Source organism: Microcaecilia unicolor, chromosome 2 (assembly GCF_901765095.1).
Source record: "Microcaecilia unicolor chromosome 2, aMicUni1.1, whole genome shotgun sequence".
NCBI lineage: Eukaryota > Metazoa > Chordata > Amphibia > Gymnophiona > Siphonopidae > Microcaecilia > Microcaecilia unicolor.
In genome coordinates, this window is record NC_044032.1 from 466,321,192 (window position 1) to 466,343,401 (window position 22,210).

General features: G+C 42.3%; 1 protein-coding gene across 1 annotated transcript; it reads right to left on the reverse strand.

Moving 5' to 3' along the window:
• Positions 1 to 384: 384 nt before the first annotated feature.
• Positions 385 to 20,556, reverse strand: LOC115462568 (progonadoliberin-2). Its single transcript, XM_030192561.1, has 3 exons — positions 20,419 to 20,556; positions 1,848 to 1,931; positions 385 to 540 (listed from the first exon to the last, which is right to left on the reverse strand). The coding sequence occupies exons 1-3, from the start codon at positions 20,554 to 20,556 to the stop codon at positions 502 to 504; spliced, it is 261 nt and encodes an 86-aa protein (XP_030048421.1). The 3' UTR covers positions 385 to 501.
• Between the last annotated feature and the right edge of the window lie 1,654 nt (positions 20,557 to 22,210).

The following is a 22,210-nucleotide window of genomic DNA, read 5'->3' on the forward strand; positions in this document are numbered from 1 at the left end:
GGTGGGCTCAATATCTAAATTTTGTACCTCAGAGCGGTAGGAAATGGAGATTGTTCTCTCTGCTTGTGTCTTGTCTTCTCAAAGTCAAACCTGAAGCCAAACTAATTATAGAATATTCTAGACAGGCACAGTTTGTTCCAACACCTCATGCAAATTTAAGAAAGGCTGAAACCAGTGGAAAATTAATCTTATATGTCCCATTAAAATAGAGATGGATTTTTATATGTAGCAAAATAAAGCATTTTATTCAACTTGGTGGCGTGACAGCACATACAGAAAATGCTCCAAATTCACAATCTGTGCAAACAGTATCAGGTCCCACCAATGTATGTCCATGGCCTAGTTTCAGCACAGCCATTGACATAATCACAAGAACCACTGGCACAGCAGACACATTAAAAGACAAGAAACCAATTCTGAAATAGATTGTGGGATTTTAAATGATAGATGGCTTGGAAACATTTCTAAAGAGTCCCATGTGTACATCAAGTTAGTAAGTTGTTATTTTTTCTTCTGCAGTTGCCTTGTCAGCATATCAACCTACACAAAAGAAAAAAATAAGTGCAAAAGGGATCACTATAATTGTACTAGAAATTATAAAAGTACTTTACAGAAGAAAATGTAGTAGTAACAGTTGTTATTTTCTCTCAAGAGAGTGAAACTACTTCCAGGTACTATTTTCTGTGGAACAAAACACAGTCAATATTCAGCCAGCAGCTGTTGGCTGTTTTTTAAGCTCTGACTGTTGCCAGCTAAACTAGACTCAGATATTTCAGGTCCAGCTTTGTCTGGGCGCCAGCATTGAATATCCAGGTGTGACTGGACATGTTTTTGTCACTGCCTAGACATGACCCGGCATTGGATATTTATGTAATACATTTTGTTAGCTGGCTGCTGTACATAACTTTCAACCATTTTCCTCTCAATTCTCCCTAGCTCTTTGCCAACCTCAGTTATGTTTGGATACCCTAGCCGATTGGCTGTCCAGGCACAACTGCTGTCATTACAGTTTTCTTCAACAGGCCCATCCCAACTGTTAACTCTTTTCATTATCTTGGCATTATTATTGACTCAAAATGAACTTATTTAGGGCACTTTGACTGTGGTTCATCACCTGACGAAAATTGAATAATACCCCATGTTGAGGTTACAGCATTATCAATACCACAGTTCACAGTTTTGATCACTGGTCTAAAAAAAAAAAACCCTTTTATTTAAAAATTAATCTTCATGCTCCTAATGTCCAAACTATGGTCATCTTTGACTTTTAACTTCAATCTTCTTTGAATTTTGGCTTCAATCATAGGAATAGATACCAGAAAACAAGTCAAACTGTTTCCGCAATTACTCGGCTAATAGAAGTGAAAAAGCACAACTTAGCTTTCAAACATCAGGAGCAATCCCCCGTTGGGGACCCGTTTCACCTCCCAGTTTCCTCAGGGGAACTTGGCTCACTGCCGACATGTGTAACTTTATATAATCCAGAATTCATTCAGAATTCACTCAGCCTCTGGATTGTATTTGGAGTGTAGTTTTGAGTTATTTTTATTCCACTTCCACTTTGTTTGTTATATAGCAAAATCATTACTTAGACATATTGGGCCATTTATAAATGTAAACCCAAAATGTAAATGTGCAAATGTCACCCCAGCCTTTTAAATGGCCTCCAATATGTCTCAATAGAAGTCTATTAGGGTAAGCAATTTCATATTGTGGGGATAAAACATGAAAATTCTCCATTTCTTGATTGTACTAAAGACAGGAAAACAAGATAGGGTTCATTAGCTTTTGTAAGTTTGTGAATGTTATCCTGGAGATATGCAAAGATTAGAGATTTTATTTCTTACCAAAAGAGTTTTTAGGCTGTTTTTTCGTGGGTCCCTCAAGTAGGCACAATCTTCTCCAGCACATAGCTTGATTTCCTCTGAAACCTAAACAGGTAAATATGAACTTAAGTATAAATGGAGCAGTGACAAAATTGGGGAGAGTAAGTAGAATATTTTCAATTCTGTGCAAATAGAGGCAGATTTTAGAAAGGATGTATACATCGGAATCAATATGTACAGATCAGGACTTCTGAAGTTCCACTGGGACTTTAGAACAGGATCTACCGATATAGAGCCTGTTATAAAATACATGGAGGCATGGGCATTTATGCACTGGTTACATGCAGCAGAAGCATCCATTTTAGTACCATAAACACTTATAATATGAGCAAGTCAACATGGAAACATAGATGTTTATGTGCCATCCAAATGAAAGACAAAACAACCCCTAGTCAAAAAGGCAATATCAAAACACAACCAAAAATAAAGGGGTGGATCAGTGGTTCCAATGAAGGATATTTATTAAAAGATATGGTAAAATGTCAAAGACTCGACACAGTCTGTGTTTCGACACCACAATGCGCCTGCATCAGGAATCAAAACAATTTCTGTAAAATAATACAAACATAAAACATCTTGGTAATGATAAATAATACTTAATAATAAATGAATCAATAAATAAGTAAATAAGGGCCCTGTTTACTAAGCCACGGTGTAGGCACACCAGGGGTGTAGCCAGACTTCGGCGGGAGGGGGGTCCAGAGCCCGAGGTGAGGGGCACATTTTAGCCCCCCCCCCCCCCCGCGGCACCACCAATCCCCCCCACCAACTTTGACCCCCCCCCCACTAATGACCCTCTCAACCCCCCCTCCCACCGCCAATGGCTACCTTTGCTGGCGGGGGACCCCAACCCCCGCCACCTGAGGTCCTCTTCTTTCATTCTGTTTCTGTGAGTCTGACATCCTGCACATACAATGTGCAAGACGTCAGACTCACAGAAACAGAACGAAGCCTTGCGCCGGAAGAAGAGGACCTCTGCTGGTCGGGGTTGGGGTCCCCCGCCAACAAAGGTAGCCGACGGCGACAGCGCGGGAGGGTTGGTGGCGGGAGGGGGGGGTCGAGAGGGTTGTTGGCAAGGGGGTCCAGGGCCAAATCTATGGGGGCCCAGGCCCCCGTGGCCCCACATAGGTACGCCACTGAGGCGCACTTGCATTTTTAGCGCACGCTAATGCTAGAGACACTTATATATTCCTATGGGTGTCTTTAGCATTAGCACATGCTAAAAAAAAAGCTAGTGCACCTTAGTAAACAGGGCCCTAAATAAGATTGTTACAAGAACATAACAGTAGAACAAATGAGTGTACAGACAAGCATTAACAATAGAGAAATATAAATATATAAATATGTACTGATAATAAAAATAGATGACTTACCGATGAATGTTATGAGTCCAAAAATGCTAAGCACAATGAACAGTAAACAAATTCTGCATTTATTGCATGAGACAGACATGTTGAACAATAAATGAGCAAAAATGAATGGCACACACATAAAAAAAAACTTTAAAAGGAAAGTGCACTTTGAATTAGGGAAGACAGTGGAAGCAGAGTGCATATGAGAGCTGAAAAAAACAGAGACCTTGCACTCAAAGGGCAAACACTGAAAAAAGGTGTATAAAAATGAATAAGGTGTGTGAAAATGAGTATGTTGAATAAAGAGTAAACTGAAAAACCTGGAAAAAAGTGGCAGTGCAGATATGAGAACTGATAACTATAAAGAACCATGCAAAAAGAAACACAGGCACTAATGAAGACTCTATGGGGTCCTTTTACATAGTCACAGTAAAAAGTGACTTGCGGAAGTGTAGGCGCAGGTTTTAGGCGCGTGCTGAAATATTTTTCAGCGCATGTACCAAAAATGCCAGGGTACAAATTATATCGTAGTGATAGGGTGGATCGAATTGGTGAAGGGGTAGCGTTGTATATTAATGAGAGCCTTGAATCAAATAGATTGAAAATTCTGCAGGAAAAAAAACACTTCTTGGAATCACTATGGATTGAAATTCCATGTGTGAAGGGGAAAAGGATAATGATAGAAGTGTACTACCGTCCGCCTGGCCAGGATGAACATAAGTACATACTGTAAGTAATGCCACACTGGGAAAAGACCAAGGGTCCATCGAGCCCAGCATCCTGTCCACGACAGCGGCCAATCCAGGCCAAGGGCACCTGGCAAGCTTCCCAAACGTACAAACATTCTATACATGTTATTCCTGGAATTGTGGATTTTTCCCAAGTCCATTTAGTAGTGGTTTATGGACTTGTCCTTTAGGAAACCGTCTAACCCCTTTTTAAACTCTGTCAAGCTAACCGCCTTCAACACGTTCTCCGGCAACAAATTCCAGAGTTTAATTATGCGTTGGCTGAAGAAAGTTTTTCTACGATATGTTTTAAATTTTCTATACTGTAGTTTCAGCGCATGCCCCCTAGTCCTAGTATTTTTGGAAAGCGTGAACAGATGGTTCATGTCCACCTGTTCCACTCCACTCATTATTTTATATACCTATATCATGTCTCCCCTCAGCCGTCTCTTCTCCAAGCTGAAAAGCCCTAGCCTCCTTACTTTCTTTATAGGGAAGACGTCCCATCTCCGCTATCATTTTAGTCGCCCTTTGCTGCACCTTTTCCAGTTCTACTATATCTTTCTTGTGATGCGGCGACCAGAATTGAACACAATACTCAAGTTGCGGTCGCACTATGGAGCAATATAACGGCATTATGACATCCTCACACCTGTTTTCCATACCTTTCCTAATAATACCCAACATTCTATTCGCTTTCCTAGCCGCAGCAATACACTGAGCAGAAGGTTTCAGTGTATTATCGACGACGACACCCAGATCCCTTTCTTGGTCCGTAACTCCTAACGTGGAACCTTGCATGACATAGCTATAATTCGGGTTCTTTTTTCCCACATGCTCTTCATCTTGGAGAAAAGGCAGCTGAGGGGAAATATGATGGAGGTCTATAAAATAATGAGTGGAGTTGAATGGGTAGATGTGAAGCGTCTGTTCACGCTTTCCAAAAATGCTAGGACTAGGGGGCATGCGATGAAGCTACAATGTAGTAAATTTAAAACGAATTAGAGAAAATGTTTCTTCACTCAACGTGTAATTAAACTCTGGAATTCGTTGCCAGAGAATGTGGTAAAGGCGGTTAGCTTAGCGGAGTTTTAAAAAGGTTTGGACGGCTTCCTAAAGGAAAAGTCCATAGACCATTATTAAATGGACTTGGGGAAAATCCACTATTTCTGGGATAAGCAGTATAAAATGTTTTGTACATTTTTGGGATCTTGCCGGGTATTTGTGACCTGGATTGGCCACTGTTGGAAACAGGATGCTGGGCTCGATGGACCTTTGGTCTTTCCCAGTATGGCAATACTTATGTACTTATGTAAATTTTCCCCGAAAATGGCCGTGCGGCAAAATCAAAATTGCTGCGTGTCCATGTTGGGTGTCTGACCTTACCACCAGCTATAGACCTAGCAGTAAAAAATTCTGCACGGTAATGACCTACGTGCATCAGATGCCACTTGGCACGTGTCTGCTACGCGTGGCAGAAAATAAAAAAAATATTTTTCTGACATGCGTCAAAAATGAAATTACCGCAAGAGCCATGCGGTAGTTGGGCGGTAAGTTCATTTTGGCAGTATATGCTGAGATGCCCATAGGAATATAATGGGCGTCTCAGCATTTACCACCAACTGATTTTCACAGTTTTGTAAAAGACCCCCTAAGTTTAAAAGAACTAAAACCAAGCCTCCATCTGAAGAGATGTGGAAAAAAGTAATGCCAAGCCTCACTGTGACCCAAACCAAGCCTCCAGCTGAAAAGATGTGGCAAAAAACAGCACAAATAACTGAAAATTAAAAAGACATTGTGAAAAAACAGCACTGATAACTGAACCCACAAAAAATGGAACTAAAGTGCGGATAAAATGATATATAAACAACAAGAAATGTATAACTAAAACTGAAGTGTATGTAAAATATGGCCATAAAAACAAAACATGTTCAAAACGATGGTAAGCTTTGGCTTAAAAAAATTACTTCCAAAAATTAAACATTAATGAATAAAAACTGGAGGAAATAGAACTGAAGCTCATAAAAACAAAAAATATATAGATGTGAACAATAAAAAAAAGTGAATAAAGAAATGTGAGTCATAAAAACACAGCGATGTTTATGAAACTGGAGAAAAGTTATATAAAGAACCTAAGTGTATGGACTGAATAGGTTAAAACCAAAAACTATGCAAAACAGAAATGGAAATGTGAGGTGTGTGGATAAAAAGGTATGCTGTTCACAAGAAGGGTCTATAATCTATTTCAGCATTTAGACCATTGGGGTAAACAGTATTAAGCTGAAATTTCCACTTTTGTTCCTCTCTAACTCCCCTGTATGCTAAGCCGAACTAATGGCTGCTGCGCAGCAATGCCGACACATCCCATTCAAAGTGAATGGGCTGTGTGTCGGCATTGGAACGGCTTAGTAAACATGGGGGTAAGTAAAGTAGACTCAATTTCTCCACCTTTTATAAATCATTTAAACACAAAGAATTTTAAATCGCTAATTGAATGATGAAACTGATACCAATGGGAAACCAAAGGGGCAGATTCTGCATTTTTACTAATACAACTGTAATGTTCAATTACTCTGGTCTTGACCATTTGATTAGTCACTGACACATGGAGAGGCATTTTCGATATGATGTCTGAGTCCGACTTTGGACGATTTGCAAAAATGTCCAAAATCTGAATAGGAAAGAAGGTCATTTTCAAAAAAGAAAAACGTCTATCTTTTTTTTTTTTTTCAAAAATACTGTTTAGAACAAGGTTTTGTGATTTGGGCATTTTGTTTTTTGGTCCATTAAAAAAAAAAAAATCTAAGTGCAAATGCACAAAATCAAGCTATTGGGATGTAGGAGGAGCCTGCATTTTTAGTAAACTGGTCCCCTAGATATCCCAGGAAAGCAATAGGGGGCACTGCAGTGGACTTCATAAAATGCTGCCAGGTACACATCTCACCATTGCTCCCTTATCTTGTCTGCTGACCCGCCCTCAAACCCACCCAAAACCCACTACCCCCAACTGTACACCACTACCATAGCCCTTACGGGTAAAGGGGGAACCATGGGCTTTTGGTGAGTTTTGGAGGGCTCACAGTTTCCTCTACAAGTGTAACAGGTAGGGGGAGGTATGGGCCTGGGACCACCTGTCTGCAGTGCACTGCTCCCACCCCTACACTACTCCAGGGACCTGCATGCCGCTCTAATGGACCTGAATATTACATCTGAGACTGGCATAGAGGCTGGCAAGTAATCTTTTAAATCACATTTTGTCTTGGGGGGGGGGGTTAGTGACCACTGGGGGAGTAAGGAGAGGTCATCCCTGATTCCCTCCAGTGGTCATCTGGTCATTCAGGGCACCTTTTTGTTCCTTATTCGTTATAAAAACAGGCCTAGCTCAAAACGTCTTAGTTTTAGTCCTAGACAGTTTTGCTTTGTTCCATTATGACTGAAAAACATCCAAGTGTTAGGAAGGCCCAGATCCCGCCGTTAACATGCCCTTGACATGCCCTTGTGATTTGAACGCACTTCTGATGGGCTTCATAGAAAAACATCTAAAAATTGGTTCTGAAAATACCAATTTGGATGTTTTTGTGAGAAAAAAGTCCAAATGAGCTCCGTAATTATATATACAACATTTGAACTATTACAGTCTGAAGCGTGTGCCAGTTTATACACTCTACCTGTAAACCAGGGGCGTATCTAAACTGCGGCGGTAGGGGGGGCCAGGGCCAGAGTGAGGGGGCACATTATAGCCCCCCCCCCGCCGCCATTGCCGATCCCCCTCCCCCCAGCCGCTGCCATTGCCAATCTCCCCCCTCCGTTGCTCGCCTACCTTCGCTGGCGGGGGACCCAAACCCCCGCCAGCCGAGGTCCGCGTCCTCCTGCCGCTGCCGGCTGCCTTTAAAAGAATTCTGTCAGCTGGCGGGGGACCCCCAACCCCCACCAGCCAAGCCGAGGTCCTTTCATTTTTCCACTGAAGCTGGCGCCGAAAGTTTCTTTTGAGTCTGACTACGTGCAGCGACGTCAGACTCAAAAGAAACTTTCGGCGCCAGCTTCAGTGGAAAAATGAAAGGACCTCGGCTTGGCTGGTGGGGGTTGGGGTCCCCCGCCAGCGAAGGTAGGCGAGCAACGGAGGGGGAGGGTTGGCAGCGGTAGGGGGGTCCAGGGCAAAATCTGCGGGGGCCCAGGCCCCTGAGGCCCCACGCAGATACGCCCCTGCTGTAAACAGATGGATAAATTCATTCATATCTAAAGAATGCATACACACACTACATACTCTACATTTAGAATAATCTCCACCAGTAGACACCTCATATGAGAATTTTATCTCAGGTAAAACTGATGGTACCAAATAATTCTTGAGATTCTTATTTCTCGAATGTGCTACAGTCATCACCCTCTAATACATGTCAATTTTTAACTGAATCTTTTGCTAAGTGAAAATATTGTAAGGTTTACACAAGTTCTGGCGTGGCCCTTTCCTTTTTTTGGTCAACAGAGTTGCCCTATCTGCAACTTTTGCTTTATAAAAACCCTCAAATATATACCTATCTGCATAACCTCTTGTTAGAAGTGTTTTGTTTCCTGCAGAATTTTCAATCTATTTGATTCAAGGCTCTCGTTAATATACAATGCTAACCCTCCACCAATTCAATCCACCCTATCACTACGATATAATTTGTACCCCAGTATGACAGTGTCCCACTGGTTATCCTCCTTCCACCAGGTCTCAGAGATGCCTATTAGAGATGCCTATTATATCTAAGACTTTAAGGGCCCTGTTTACTAAGCCGCACTATAGGTGCGGTAAAAATTAGCATGCGCTAATCCTAGAGACACCCATAGGAATATATGGGTGTCTCTAGCATTAGCACACACACTAAAAACGCTAGTGCACCTTAGAAAACAGGGCTCTAAATTTTCTTTACAACCACAAGTCTATTCAGTTTACTTTTGTGTTCCAGCATTCTAACACGAATCAATTTACAAGGACACATAATAATGTAAACAACATTTTGCATATTACAGTTGGACAAATGATCAATTTTGTACCTCTTGCCTGTGACAGGATTAATAAAGACAGGGTGTCCTGTGAGACACACAAATGTTGGCATGATGAAAGCAAGAGCTGCTAATAGTGAAGAACTATTGATTTCTGGAAAAATTTAATCATCAGATGTTCTGTGTACTTTACAATTCTCTAGGCTTTCCAATGACATTACTTAAACATTGGCATATTCTAGAGGGACACGAGTGTTTCCAGAATAAAGTCCTTATTGTTGCCTACGCTAGAGATAAAAGTATTAAGGACATCGTTGCTCCCTCAGCTTCAAATCTGGTCCCTTCAATCATTCATGTACCAAAGGAACATTATAAATGTGGTCAGTGTTCAGTATGTCCTAATTCCATTAGCATAGATGTCTTTATTCATCCTGTCACTGGCAAGTAACTACTGAGCCTCTAGTAAATCATTGTCTCTCCTTTAACCATAGCTTCGCTGAATTAAGATTCCTAGCATTCAAGATGTTGTCTGTCGCTTGGGGAGGAGGCAATTTAGATAATAAGTTGTTACAAGAAGAACAACATAGTATTTATGGACAATAGCTAAATAGATTATACTGAGGGGCATAATTGAACGAAAACGTCTATCTCCATGGGCATTTATCTCTGAGAACAGGTCCGTGAAGGGGCGGACCGAACCGTATTTTCGAAAAAAATAGACGTCCATGTTTTATTCGACAATTTGTGAGCTGGGTGGGTTTTTTTTTCAGTGATAATGGAAAATGAAAGCACCCAGCTCAAAAACGAATAAATCCAAGGCATTTGTTCGTGGGAGGGGCCAGGATTCGTAGTGCACTGGTCCCCCTCACATGCCAGGACACCAACCGGGCACCCTAGGGGGCACTTTTATAAAAACAAAAAAAAGGTAAAAGAGCTCCCAGGTGCATAGCACCCTTCCCTTGTGTGTTGAGCCCCCAAATCCCCCTCAAAACCCACTGCCCACAAGTCTACACCATTACTATAGCCCTAAGGGGTGAAGGGGGGCACCTACATGTGGGTACAGTGGGTTTGGGGGGGTTGGACGACTAAGCATTAAGCAGCACAATTGTAACAGGTAGGGGGGGATGGGCCTGGGTCCACCTGCCTGAAGTCCACTGCACCCCCTAACAATTGCTCCAGGGACCTGCATACTGCTGACAGGGAGGTGGGTATGACATTTGAGGGTGAAAATAAAAAGTTGTGAAACATCATTTTTTTGTGGTGGGAGGGGGTTAGTGACCACTGGGGGAGTCAGGGGAGGTCATCCCCGGTTCCCTCTGGTGGTAATCTGGTCATTTAGAACACTTTTTGGGGCCTTATTCATGAAAAACCAGGTCCAGGAAAAGTGCCCTAAATTCTAGCTACAAACGCATACTTTTTTTCCATTATCGGCGAAAGGCGCCCATCTCTGTTCGGGTGATAACCATGCCCCAGTCCCGCCTTCACCACGCCTCCGACACGCCCCTATCAAATTTGTACGCTTCCCCGATGGAGTGCAGTTGAAAACGTCCAAGTTCGGCTTTCGATTATACCGCGTTATTCGTTTTTGTGAGATAAACGTCCATCTCCCGATTTAGGTAGGAACTTGGGCGTTTTTCTCGTTCGATTATAAGCAGGACTGTGTTTTTATGAGTTATTATAATGTGAATCTTTTGCAAGCTGTAATGTATATTTAAACGTGGAGAAATCCTGGTATTGTTTCATGCTATAAATATATTACAAGCTTACAACTTACTAATCAGTCCAAAAACCAACATATTGATTGTGTCCTTAGTATTTTTTGGATCCATTACAACCTTTGGATTAAGAATCCATGCAGTTACATTTTTTTTTGCAACATTAATAAGATTTTAGACAAATTCATGTATTCAAAAATTAACTACTTTGTACAACATCAGATAGACAAGCTTATGTGAAGAGTTGCTAGTTATTATTTTTCACAATAAGGAAAGTATAAGGTACGGTAGAACTTATTCCCACAAACCCTAACTCTTCATACCTGAAGGTGTACTGGGGCCTACCTTCCACAGAGCTTAATCTATTACAGGGTAAAGAGGGGGCCCTGGGAATAAATGACTATTTGCATGTAGGACCATGCTAGCACTGGCGCAGGTATGTGCGTACATATGCATATTGAGTGCTAGTATTCCAAAATTTACATGCACAATGGGCATGTAAATATTATCACCCAGGTTAAATGTCTAGGAACTAGGGAAATACTTGGTACTAAGAGAGCAAAACAATATCCATGAGACCTGCTAAAATGGCAGTCGCTACAGATCTACAAGTAATCCTCAAGTCTGTCATGACAGAACTGATCCAAATGAAAAGTATGATGTGTGAGAATTAAAATCTTTAAGGGGTTTTTTTTTACTAAAGTTTAGCTCGAGTTATCTGCAGCAGGGCCCATTTTATTCACATGAGCCCTGCTGCAGAAAACGCGAGCTAAGCTTTAGCAAAAGACCCCCTAAGTGCATTAAAAACTGAAATAACTATACTAACTGTATAACTAATATTTGAATATTTTTACTGTTGTAATTGTCTATTGCTTATGTTTGACTTATTATCAGTTTTCTTTAACTTCCCCTCCAAACTTGTCAAATCCTGGCCCAGCTGTAGGACCTGGAGGCACAAAGCTTTACCCAGGTCTGCTATTAGGGTCCATAAACTGTCCAAAGTTACTTCATTGAGCTTTATTAAGGAAAAGTACATTGTGGAGCCGGTGCCTGTGGTTCCATCATTACCGAGGATTGATTCCCAGTGCTCACAGCCTCCAACTCCTCTGAGATAGGTGGTAAAACCATTGTGACAGCCGCCGTACAATCCTGCAAATTCAAAGCTTCCAAAGCACCCACAGGCTGACCCTGTGCCTCTGGTCACTCAGTCTCTATGGGGCTTCTCAAACACAGAGATGAAGACGCTGACAACGGGGAGTTGCTTCCTTGCAGCTGGGGGGGAGGGGCTCTCATGTCGGGGCTGAGTGAAACCTCTAGCTCAGGGAGTAGACTGGAGCCTCCAACTGCCCCAAACTGCTGTTCATCAACACTTTCAGGAACCCAGCTCTCTGCAAAATGGAGTCAATTGCTTCGGTAATAGAAGGAGTACTAGGTTGCTGAGAGGCTCCAGCAACAGACCGTCCCTTTCTCTTCAGCATTGCAAAGGAAAAGTGGAAAAAAACTGCAGAGAGATTCCACACTCGTCAGGTGCATGCTGCAGCCATCTTGGATCTCCAGAGCACCATCCTTGTCCGCAGACTTAATGATGATTCATGAGTCTTTACTTAAAAGATCATAAGGCTTTAGACTCCTCCCTTATCATGCTAACTTATCTTCTCTCTGAATCATTCTGTAACAATGCTGTGATGCCTTTTAAAACTAGATCCCAAAAAGTGGCTATGTGGGCATCCATTTGACCAGGGGGAAGGAACCCAGGTGGAAGGGGCACACATGATGGAAAGATCTTTCAATATGTTGGTAGAAAAATGGAGTTTAACCTGTAACGCTTGTATCAAATGGGCAATGTCTCTGTGAATGGTAAAAAGGGTCAAATCTTGAGCTGGGACAAATGACAGTCCTTTCTCAAGTACCACTGTCTATGCTGTACTTAGCAAAATCCCAGAAATGTTAACCACTAATATGTCCTGGAACTCCTGGATCTCATATTGGGTTGATTCCAATCTTGCTGTTGACCTCAATCCATTCCTTGATTGAGGTACCTGGGCCCTTTTCTTTGGCCCTGGGCCAAGTTCTCCTTTCTAAAAAAAAAAACTGGAGATTTAGAATGACCTGGGAGCCACCGCTGTCACTATCCAAAACTACTTTCCTCTTCAAGGCCCCCTCTCTGGGAATCCTGTGTATCTCCAGACCCTTCCTTCTGTATCCAAGAATATACCATGCCCTTAGTATAATCATTAGCATCCCTGTTGAATTTCCTGATTTTATTCTGTAGGGTCTTAGATCCAAATTGTTCCAATGACCGTTGCATAGTTCCTAAACTCTCTTGGAATGATCCAAAAATCATAGCATCTGATTGTATTTGGGTGTGTACTTCCTCTATCTGCATGTTTAATTCCCCCACCACTTCCTGTATAGTATCCACTACTAATACCGTCAAATCCAAAGAACATTTATTCTTTGACCTGCAGCTCCATATTTGCAACCACATGGGAGTTTTCTCTGCGAGGGAGCCGCAACAAATGATTGGAGGGTTCCTGAAGAAGGGGAGTGCTCTCCGAAATGGTGCTTTGTAGAACACAACTGCTCAGTGGGCATACATCATCTGTTTAAATTTCAGATAAGTGAACGATTAATTTTTAGTAATCATTAACAGTGGAAGCATATCTGATTATGAACACTGCAATTTAGTATTGTGGACAATGAGTTATTAATTTTAATTTTTAACATTTGCACACATCACACATTAGGGGCCAGATTCTGTAAATAGTGTCTAAAATCTAGATGAGTTCAACACATCTAACGCTATTCTATATAATGTGCCTAAAGTTAGACATGGTGTATAGAACAGTGCCTAGGACCAGGAAGGTGTCTACTTATAGGTACGGCCATTTACACCACTGTAAACCTGGTGTAAATATCTGTGCCTAAATATAAGCACATTCCCCCTAATTCTATAACAATGAGTGTAAATTCGAGTAACACCCCTGACATGCCCACACTCCTTCCATGGCCACATCCTGTTTTCAGCTACACACATTAGAATTTATATTTTATTCCAAGCATTTGGGGATTGTTCTCATCCAATTAGCTATGGTGCTATTGGTTTGACCTTGAGGTTACAGGTGCTTTTCTTTTTTCTCTTCTTTGTTTTTTTCCGTTTTGATCATATTTTAATTGTTTGTAAACTGACCTGATGTTTTTACAAAAGGCAGTATATAAAGAAATGGAATAAACATAAACACAGTAAACAGGGCCCTAAATGCACAGTAATAAATATTTAAACACATCCAGTTAAAGACTGCATGAAACCTGTATCATTGAGGACAGAGTAGATAAACAATAAGGTAAACAAAAGGCAATCAAAGGGAAGAAGAAATATATCTTTCCATACCCAACTATCCATCATAAAAAAACTGTCAAACCCACACCCCAACCATATCCCCCACAGAATGATTACATTATTACATTACATCAAGAGCTTCTACTCCACAATAACCTGACCAGTTCCATCCAGATAATATAGATAAAAGAGAACCAGAACAACCACCTGGGAGTTTACAAAACCTAAAAGCAATACCCCAAATATTATCATTTCACATATTTTTTTAAAATAAAACCATCTTGTTTGGCCCAGAAATGAGATAGAGAATGGGCAGAAAGAGTTCCAAGCTTGATACGGAATTGAAGCCGAAAATTGTTTAAGATATTTAACCAAGTTAACTGTAGGAAATAACAAAGATGAATGATGCTACACACTGTCTGACAGAACCAGGCACTTGCAAGGGAACCTTAAAAAATGTTGCACCTTAAGGGTTTTACTTGAAGAAAGACTTCCTATGTAATTAAATAGCATGAGCACACATATGTAAAAACTTACACCTTTTGATTACAGAACAATATATCTCTCTTCCTAAAATAAGATTTTAATGCCAAGATCTTTTCAGATGACAATATGACCAAGAAAGTTGTATGAGTAGTAATTAAATCTAGTGAATTCAAGGAATCCAGTTAATTCAAAACTTCCAGGAGAAGCTAATCCATTAGTCTCTTTCTCCACACGAGCATTTCTTGGAATATAAAAACACTAGTAAAAAAGCCCCGTTTCTGATGCAAATGAAACGGGGGGTAGCAAGGTTTTCTTCAGAGTGTGCATGTGGGAGTGTGTGTCCCTGCCCTCTGCCCTCTCTCCCTCCCCCTCCCCCCTTGGAGTCCAGTCCTTCAGTGTTACGTTTCCTGCTGTTCTGTGTTTGTGTTACAGAGAGAATGAGGGCATCTCTCTCCCCTCTCCCCTCCCCCCTCTGAGTCCTTCACTGTTACAGAGAGAGGGATTTCGTGCTGTGCTGTTTTCCTTCACTCATGGGGAAACTGGATATCTCTGGCGCTTCACACTTCCGGCTGGAGGCTTCATAGAACGTTGGTCTTGCCTTTTATATATATAGATTTAGGGGCCAATATTCAGACAACTCCCACGGTCAGCCCGGATATTCAATGCCAAGCCATTTCTGGTGACTGGCATTGAAAATCTGGTTCATTTTTAGCCAGTTTAAAGTTAACCGGCTACGTCAATATTCAAAGGTAGCTGGTTACCTTTAAACCAGCTAAACATATACCAGCTACTTAAGCAGTCTGATTTAGACATTTACAATAGCTGGATATGAATTACGTATACAGGGATAGCTGGCTATATCACACTATGTAGCTGGTTATCTCCTAGTTGCTAACCGGGAATATTCAATGGAGGATAACCAGCTATCCCTGCTGAATATCTCTGGATAGCCAGTTAAGTGTCATTTTACCGGCCAGGTGCCATTCCTGGCCAGTTAAATGGTTTTGAATATCAAGGGGTTAAAAATTATACAGTTAGGGATATCTAAGACTTCCTTAAGATACTTTTTAAGCAAAATCTCAGAAGAAAATAAATGAGTCAAAGGAAAATGATGGTACCAAAGTTTCTTTATTCTAGCATTATTCTCTTTAGCCTCCAATATACGATAAATACTGAGGCTGTCTTTAATTGCAGACCCACCCATTGCCTGCAGTGAGAGAACCAGATGTTCCAAAGTTTTAACCCACTTTCCTAATATTGCAGGGTTAGTATCCAGATCTCCTAGTTTAATCAGTCTCTATGGTGAAGTCACATAATTGCAAAATAGTTTGTTTTGTTACATTTGTACCCCATGCTTTCCCACTCATGGCAGGCTCAATGTGGCTTACATGGGGCAATGGAGGGTTAAGTGACTTGCCCAGAATCAAAAGGAACTGCCTGTACCTGAAGTGGGAATTGAACTAAGTTCCTCAGTTCCCCAAGACCAAAGTCCACCACCCTAACCACTAGGCCACTCCTCCACTAGTCCCTTCAAGTATCCCTTCATTTCTGATGACTATTCTTCATATATGTCATAAAGAAATATCTTGAACTAAACTGGTATCCCCATACTATTCATCTATTGCACTGAAGAGGACAGTACAAATAAAAAAAAGTAGCACATATGAATTTATCTTCTTGGGCAGACTGGATGGACCGTGCAGGTCTTTTTCTGCCGTCATCTACTATGTTACTATGTTACTATGATCTGGTACTGAAAGGAGGAATCACAAGGAGGACTTTGATGCTATTTTGAACCTGGGCGTGACTAGGCAGGAGTGACCAGGGATCGTTCCTAAACCTCCCCCCCCCCCCAACTAGCTGCCATGGACACCATGGATTGGGGGGGGGGGGGGTTGGAGGGGTGCAAATCTCCCAGCGCCAGCTCCTTTAAGAGGTTCCCTATGAGTACCATGATGCGCATTAGTGCTTCCAAGGAGGAAAGATAATGCCAAATCAATGCTGGCATTATCTTTCTATGAATAATGTAGGTTGTGAGCTTTCACATGAATTGTGTTATTCATTTTGCATAATAATGAGCTCCTTTGCCTTTGTCATATTGTAGTTACTAATATGTAATGAAGGAATAACACATGTGTTTTTGTCAAATAACATGTATTAAGTGGCAATACTGTATGCTATTTACCCTTAATACACATTTTTTAGCACAGTGTAGGTTAAGTAATAAAGATAAGATAGGCAAAACAAAAGGAGAGACAAATGTCCAACTGCAGTATAAGATGCAAACAAAAGAAAGAGTAGTAGAGAAGCCAGATGGCTCAACCAGACTTTTATTAAAATGAGTATAAAAGGGTGGTTAACAAATATGTGAATGTCCTGACTTATTTGAACAATAGTCCATTAGCCCAACGTGTTTTGGCATAGAAACGCCTGCATCAGGACACAATCCAGCCGATATTCAGCCCGTAGTGGTCAGCATTTAAAAAATTCCTGACAGCTGCAGGAAGAATGAGCCCCAGATATTCAGTGCCAGGCCATGTACAGGCATCGATACTGAATATTGGAGGCTAATTTTGGTGGGGCTGGCTGCCAGAGCTTATGCAGGTAAAGTACCATGAGCTGCCACAAGAGATCATGGCAGCCATTTTGTGAAGGCAGCTGCAAGGGACAGGAGCCTACCTAGATCAGGGATGGGTGACCAATCGCTGGCTGGGAGGGGAGGGGGAAGGCAAGAAGAGGAGTTGCATCGGGAGGCAGGAGGAGGATTGCGGAGACTTTAAAAAATGTTAGGTAGGTCCCAGCCGTTATTTAGTGCCAGAACGCCCATATCTAAGCCGGCCTATTTAGGACAGCTTTTGAGCTGTCCTAATTTGGCTGGGTTAGCTATATGGGTCTTGGCAATGAATATTTCCAGCACCCACATAACTGCCAGCACTGAATATTTCCGGCACCTACATAACTGCTGGCTCCTCCCCAAAGCTGCCCCCTGTGCCGCCCTTGACTTCCCAATTTTTTATGTCCAGTCAGAGCTGATATTCAGCCACACTGCCCAGTTAAGGGCCACTGAATATCAACGGTTGGATTAACACCACATGATTTAAGTGGGCAGAAGCCTCTCGTGCCCGCTTAAATTGCTCTGAATATCAACCGGTACATATATACAACCACCTAAGAAACAAACACAGACATAAAAGCAAAAATAAGACAACAGATAAAAACTATGAAGTTCCACCAGACCAAAGCACAAACAAAACCCAAAATAAACCGGAAAAAAAGTTACCTTATGTATTTTACCACTTCAATAAAAGAAGCTAAATAGCTACCAAACATACAGTAAAACATAAAAAGGCAAATGTAAAAACTATGAAATGGCTAGAAAAAAACAAACAATCAAAAAGAAAAAGAACTGAGAACCAGGTTTAGAAGAACACTGGTTTTGATGGAGTGGCTAACTTTTGGTTCAAACCATTAAAATCCATCCATCACAAAACTAAAACCACAATGGCTAACATGAACAATTTTTTCAAGGGTAGAACAAAATAATGCCCCCTAAGACTATTAACCAATATTATTTTTATGTACAATTTACCAGCTATTTTCTACAACAGATGCAAATAGAATATAGAGTCTCATAGAATAATAACATCATGATGACAGAGCAGAAGGGAAACAAAACAGATTCATAAGGAATCAAAGACCATTTGATAGTCAATACATCCATCACAGCAAGAGGAGGGGTTCCCTGCACAGCCATTAGAGCAGTTGAGGAGAAAGTAGGAGTGAGGTCTATTCCAGGCTGAGGGCAGGTAGTAGCAGGGGTGTGCTGGTAAATTTTTAACAACAGGCTCTTTCTCCGGACGTAGCCAGCTCTGCAGTTGGATGGGCCAGGGGTGGCCAGGGGGGGGGGGGGAGCAACACTTGCCTCTCTCTCCTTCCTCCCTTTGTGCGGGCACGCTAGGCATACCTTTGCTGGCAGCCAATAAATGGACTGCCACCACTCCCAACGTCTTGCTCTGAGCAGCATGCTGGAACTTCTCTCACATGCTCAAGAAGTCTCAGCCTGCTGCCCAGAGCTGGAAACAAGGAGCAGGGAGCAGCTGTAGTCTATTTACTTGGTTTGCAGGGCTCAGCATCCCCACCAGCAAAGTAAAAGATAATTCAGCAGGGGGCCCAAGCCCACATTTTGGGAGCCAGTTGTTAAAGAAGCCTTGGAGGGCCCTGCTTTAACAACCGGCTCCCAAAATTCTTAAAAACTTAACAAATGGCTCTTGCGAGCCTGTGAGAGCCTGCTCCAGCACACCACTGGGTAGTAGTGACATCATACTTGAGCTCCAGAGCTTAATTTTAGTGTCCAATGTTCCCGTAATAAGCCATATGGGAACAGATTGATGGGAACATTGGACACTAAAGGGTTAAAAGTCAGCGACCTGCTGCAGTACATGGGCACACAAATGAAGGGGCATGACCAAAGGGGCCTTCTCCTTTGGAGATCATTCAGAGCCTTATTAGAGTTATTCCACAGTTCTTATGAAACTGAAGCTGGGGAGTGGGGTTTTTTGTTTTTTTGGCAAGTAGGTACTCTGCTTCCATCTTTGGGTACTATGATTGGGAAGTGAAAGTAGAGATTGAGAGAGGCTGCCTGTAGTAAGAGTGCACCCATTCAGAAGCTAGTGGACTCTTTCATAGTAGCTGAAAGAGATCTAAATCAGGAAATTAAGCAAACCCCTTTATCCTCTGCTTTTTTTTTTTAATTAACCATGGTAGAGATTGTTCTCTTCATGAGTCCAAATCCTCATTCCCCCCCCCCCCCCCCCTGTTCCAGCTAAACTGCTGTCCCTTGTGATAGTTTAACATAGTTTAGATGGGCAGTATTTATTCCAGGAATCTTCTATGTAGTCCCACGATAAAAGTATTTCTGGGACTTGGCTACTAAGACTTCTTTCAATTCTGGACATGAGGATAGAGAAGGGAAAGGGAAATGCTGGGTGGGGGAGGGGAAGGGTAGGGACTTAAGCATTCCCTTGGGGATGGTGGTAGATGCTTGACTGAAGGTTTGCCTAGGGTATCAGATATCCATTGCTGGTCACACAAAACAGATGGCCTCAAGAAGGCTCTTATGTGTTTGTTAAATATTAAGGTTCAAAAATGATTTGTTGTATGTGCCTCCAAATATTCTGGTAGAAACAATTTCAGCTCCTCAGCATGGGGAAAATGTTCAAGAAACCAGGGTGGTGAGTTTTCTCAGTGAGATCCTAGGGTCTGTGAAAACATTTTCAAAATTGGTGTCTCAGATTCTGAACAATGGCTTTAACCAACCACCACCTATTCTAGTAAGTCCTCATTTATAATCATTTCAGCTCTAAACAGATTTAATAAAAATATTGAACTAGGAGGAGACACCTACTGGTTAGACCATCATACTGACAACCAGAGAAGCCTGGTTCAACTGCATCTTGTGATCTTGGGCAAGTCACTTAACCCTCCATTGCCTCAGGTACAAACTTAGATTATGAGCCTTCCAGGGACAGGGAAATATCTAATGTACCTGAATGTAACTCACCTTAAGCTACTACTGAAAAAGGATGAGATCTAAATCCAAATATGTATTTGTGAAAATCTGTCATGCAGCAAAATTATGTTAGTTTACTAAGAAGCGATCCTGTCCATATTAAGAACCATTTCCACTTTTTAAGTGTATTATTAAAAAGGGGAAGGGGTTACTGAAAACCTAGCAGTTCTGAATTCTCTCAGGGAAGGCGTGTCTGCGTTTCCATTTCTGTAGCTAGCAATCAACATGCAGATAAAATTGAGTTTACTCACAGCTTTCTTGGAATTGCCTTTACTGAACAAATAACCACAGATCTGAGACTTTATATCACTGCTTCTGGCAGAAAAGAAAGGTTATCCAACAATGTAGCCCACCTCAGAAGACTGTGGTAAATTCAGCTCTCTCTTCCCTCCGGGATACCAGCCATGAGACCAGTGCTGAGCATATGATGACTGGATGCCGACTGCTAGTAGAGCAAAGAGCAGGAACAGAAGTTGCCTTTCACATACCATGGTGCCAATGGCCAGTCTCTTATGTCTAATAAAGCCAAAAAAACAAGGCAATGTCAGCACTTACATTGTTATAAATTCTCTATGAAATGTCTGAGAAAAGATGGCAGAAAAAAATAAAAATTGTCCATTTAATCCGCCCAGCTACGATTTATCCACTCTGGGTAGATGAACATGTAAACTCTCATGTGGAGGTAATTTTATAACGCATGTTCATTCCCAGGGTCATGGTTTGAGCAGAACATGGGTGGAGTTATTATGTACACATGTATTTTATACAATACTAGTAAAAAAGGCCCATTTCTGACACAAATGAAACAGGTGCTAGCAAGGTTTTCCTCGGCTCCCCTGCAGCCACCCATGTCCAGCGACCCTTCTCTCTCCCCTGCCCCCCTCCTGCCACCCATGTCCAGCGACCCTCCTCTCTCCCCTGCTCCCCCTCCAGCCACCTATGTCCAGCGACCCCCTGCCCCCCCCTGCAGCCATCCATGTCCAGCGACCCTCCTCTCTCCCCTGCCCCCCCTCCAGCCACCCATGCCCAGCAACCCTCCTCTCGACATGGATCAGCTGTGAGGCATGTTTTTTCCCCCAGGTTCTGAAGTTGACATCATAATGGCTACGGTGATGTCAGCCTGATCTACGGAGCCTAGCAGACCAACTCGGAATGAGCCACGGTCCCAGGCAGCAAGTCAGAACGTTGGAGGTGAGAATTATTATATAGGATGTAGGTACATGAAGAGAGTACTCACATAGATTAATGCCAGCTTTGCAGCGGGTATAAATATGTATGAGGGCATTTGTGTTCTACTGGGGCTGGTTCTAGAGGCCTCTTTTATAGAGGCATATAAGTGTCTATCCTGCTTTTATAAATGGAGCCTTTTAAGACTTTCTGTGTAGATGCCCTGTTATGAAGTTACTCCCAAATGATATAACGTTTACATATTTGCAGTTGTGCTCTGAACTGACAAATATTTTCAGGAGTAGACAATAAAACCTGTCTCAAAGAATGAGTGAATTATAGAGTTCTTTGATGCTTCTGTAATAGAACGAAAGGTACAACAATCTGTGGAAGCCGTTTGCATATAGAGAAAGAATATGAGAAATGAGAGAAGCCAGCAGAGTTAAGGTAAGTACATAAGTATTGCCACACTGGGACAGACCAAAGGCCCATCAAGCCCAGCATCCTGTTTCCAACAGTGGCCAATCCAGCAGGGCCGTGCCAACCCAGTAAGTGGGGTAAGCACCGCAGGGGGGAGCCTGCCTTCAAGGGCACCGCTGCCAGTCGAGTTCTATTTCAAAATTAAAAAATAAACCGTACCACGTTGGCATGTCGGCACCTATGCGCATGCGCTGCTGCCTTCCCGCGCTCAGCGCTCGGGCTCGGCTCTCCTCCCTCCCTCCCCATCAGCACCTAGACATGTCCGCCTGCGAGCTCTACACCCGGGTAAGTGAAGCGGGGAATCTATCTCTTCAGCTGCTCAGCAAGCGGCGGGGGGAGGGGCATGTTGAGAGAAAGGAGATGACACATGGGGGGGGCACCAACTGATAGTCTGCAGGGGGGTGCCAACGACCCTAGGTACGGCCCTGCAATCCAGGTCACAAAAACCTAGCAAGATCCCAGAAAAGCTCAATACATTTTATGCTGCTTATCCCAGAA

What these genes read in the sequence shown, in the direction of transcription:
- LOC115462568 (XM_030192561.1), bottom strand. Translation starts at nt 20,556, where the DNA reads ATGGTATGTGAAAGGCAACTTCTGTTCCTGCTCTTTGCTCTACTAGCA. An exon ending in ATTTACCACAGTCTTCTGAG is followed by an intron (nt 1,932 to 20,418) that starts GTGGGCTACATT and finishes TTACCTGTTTAG; the next exon opens with GTTTCAGAGGAAATCAAGCT. An exon ending in ACAGCCTAAAAACTCTTTTG is followed by an intron (nt 541 to 1,847) that starts GTAAGAAATAAA and finishes TCTTTTGTGTAG; the next exon opens with GTTGATATGCTGACAAGGCA.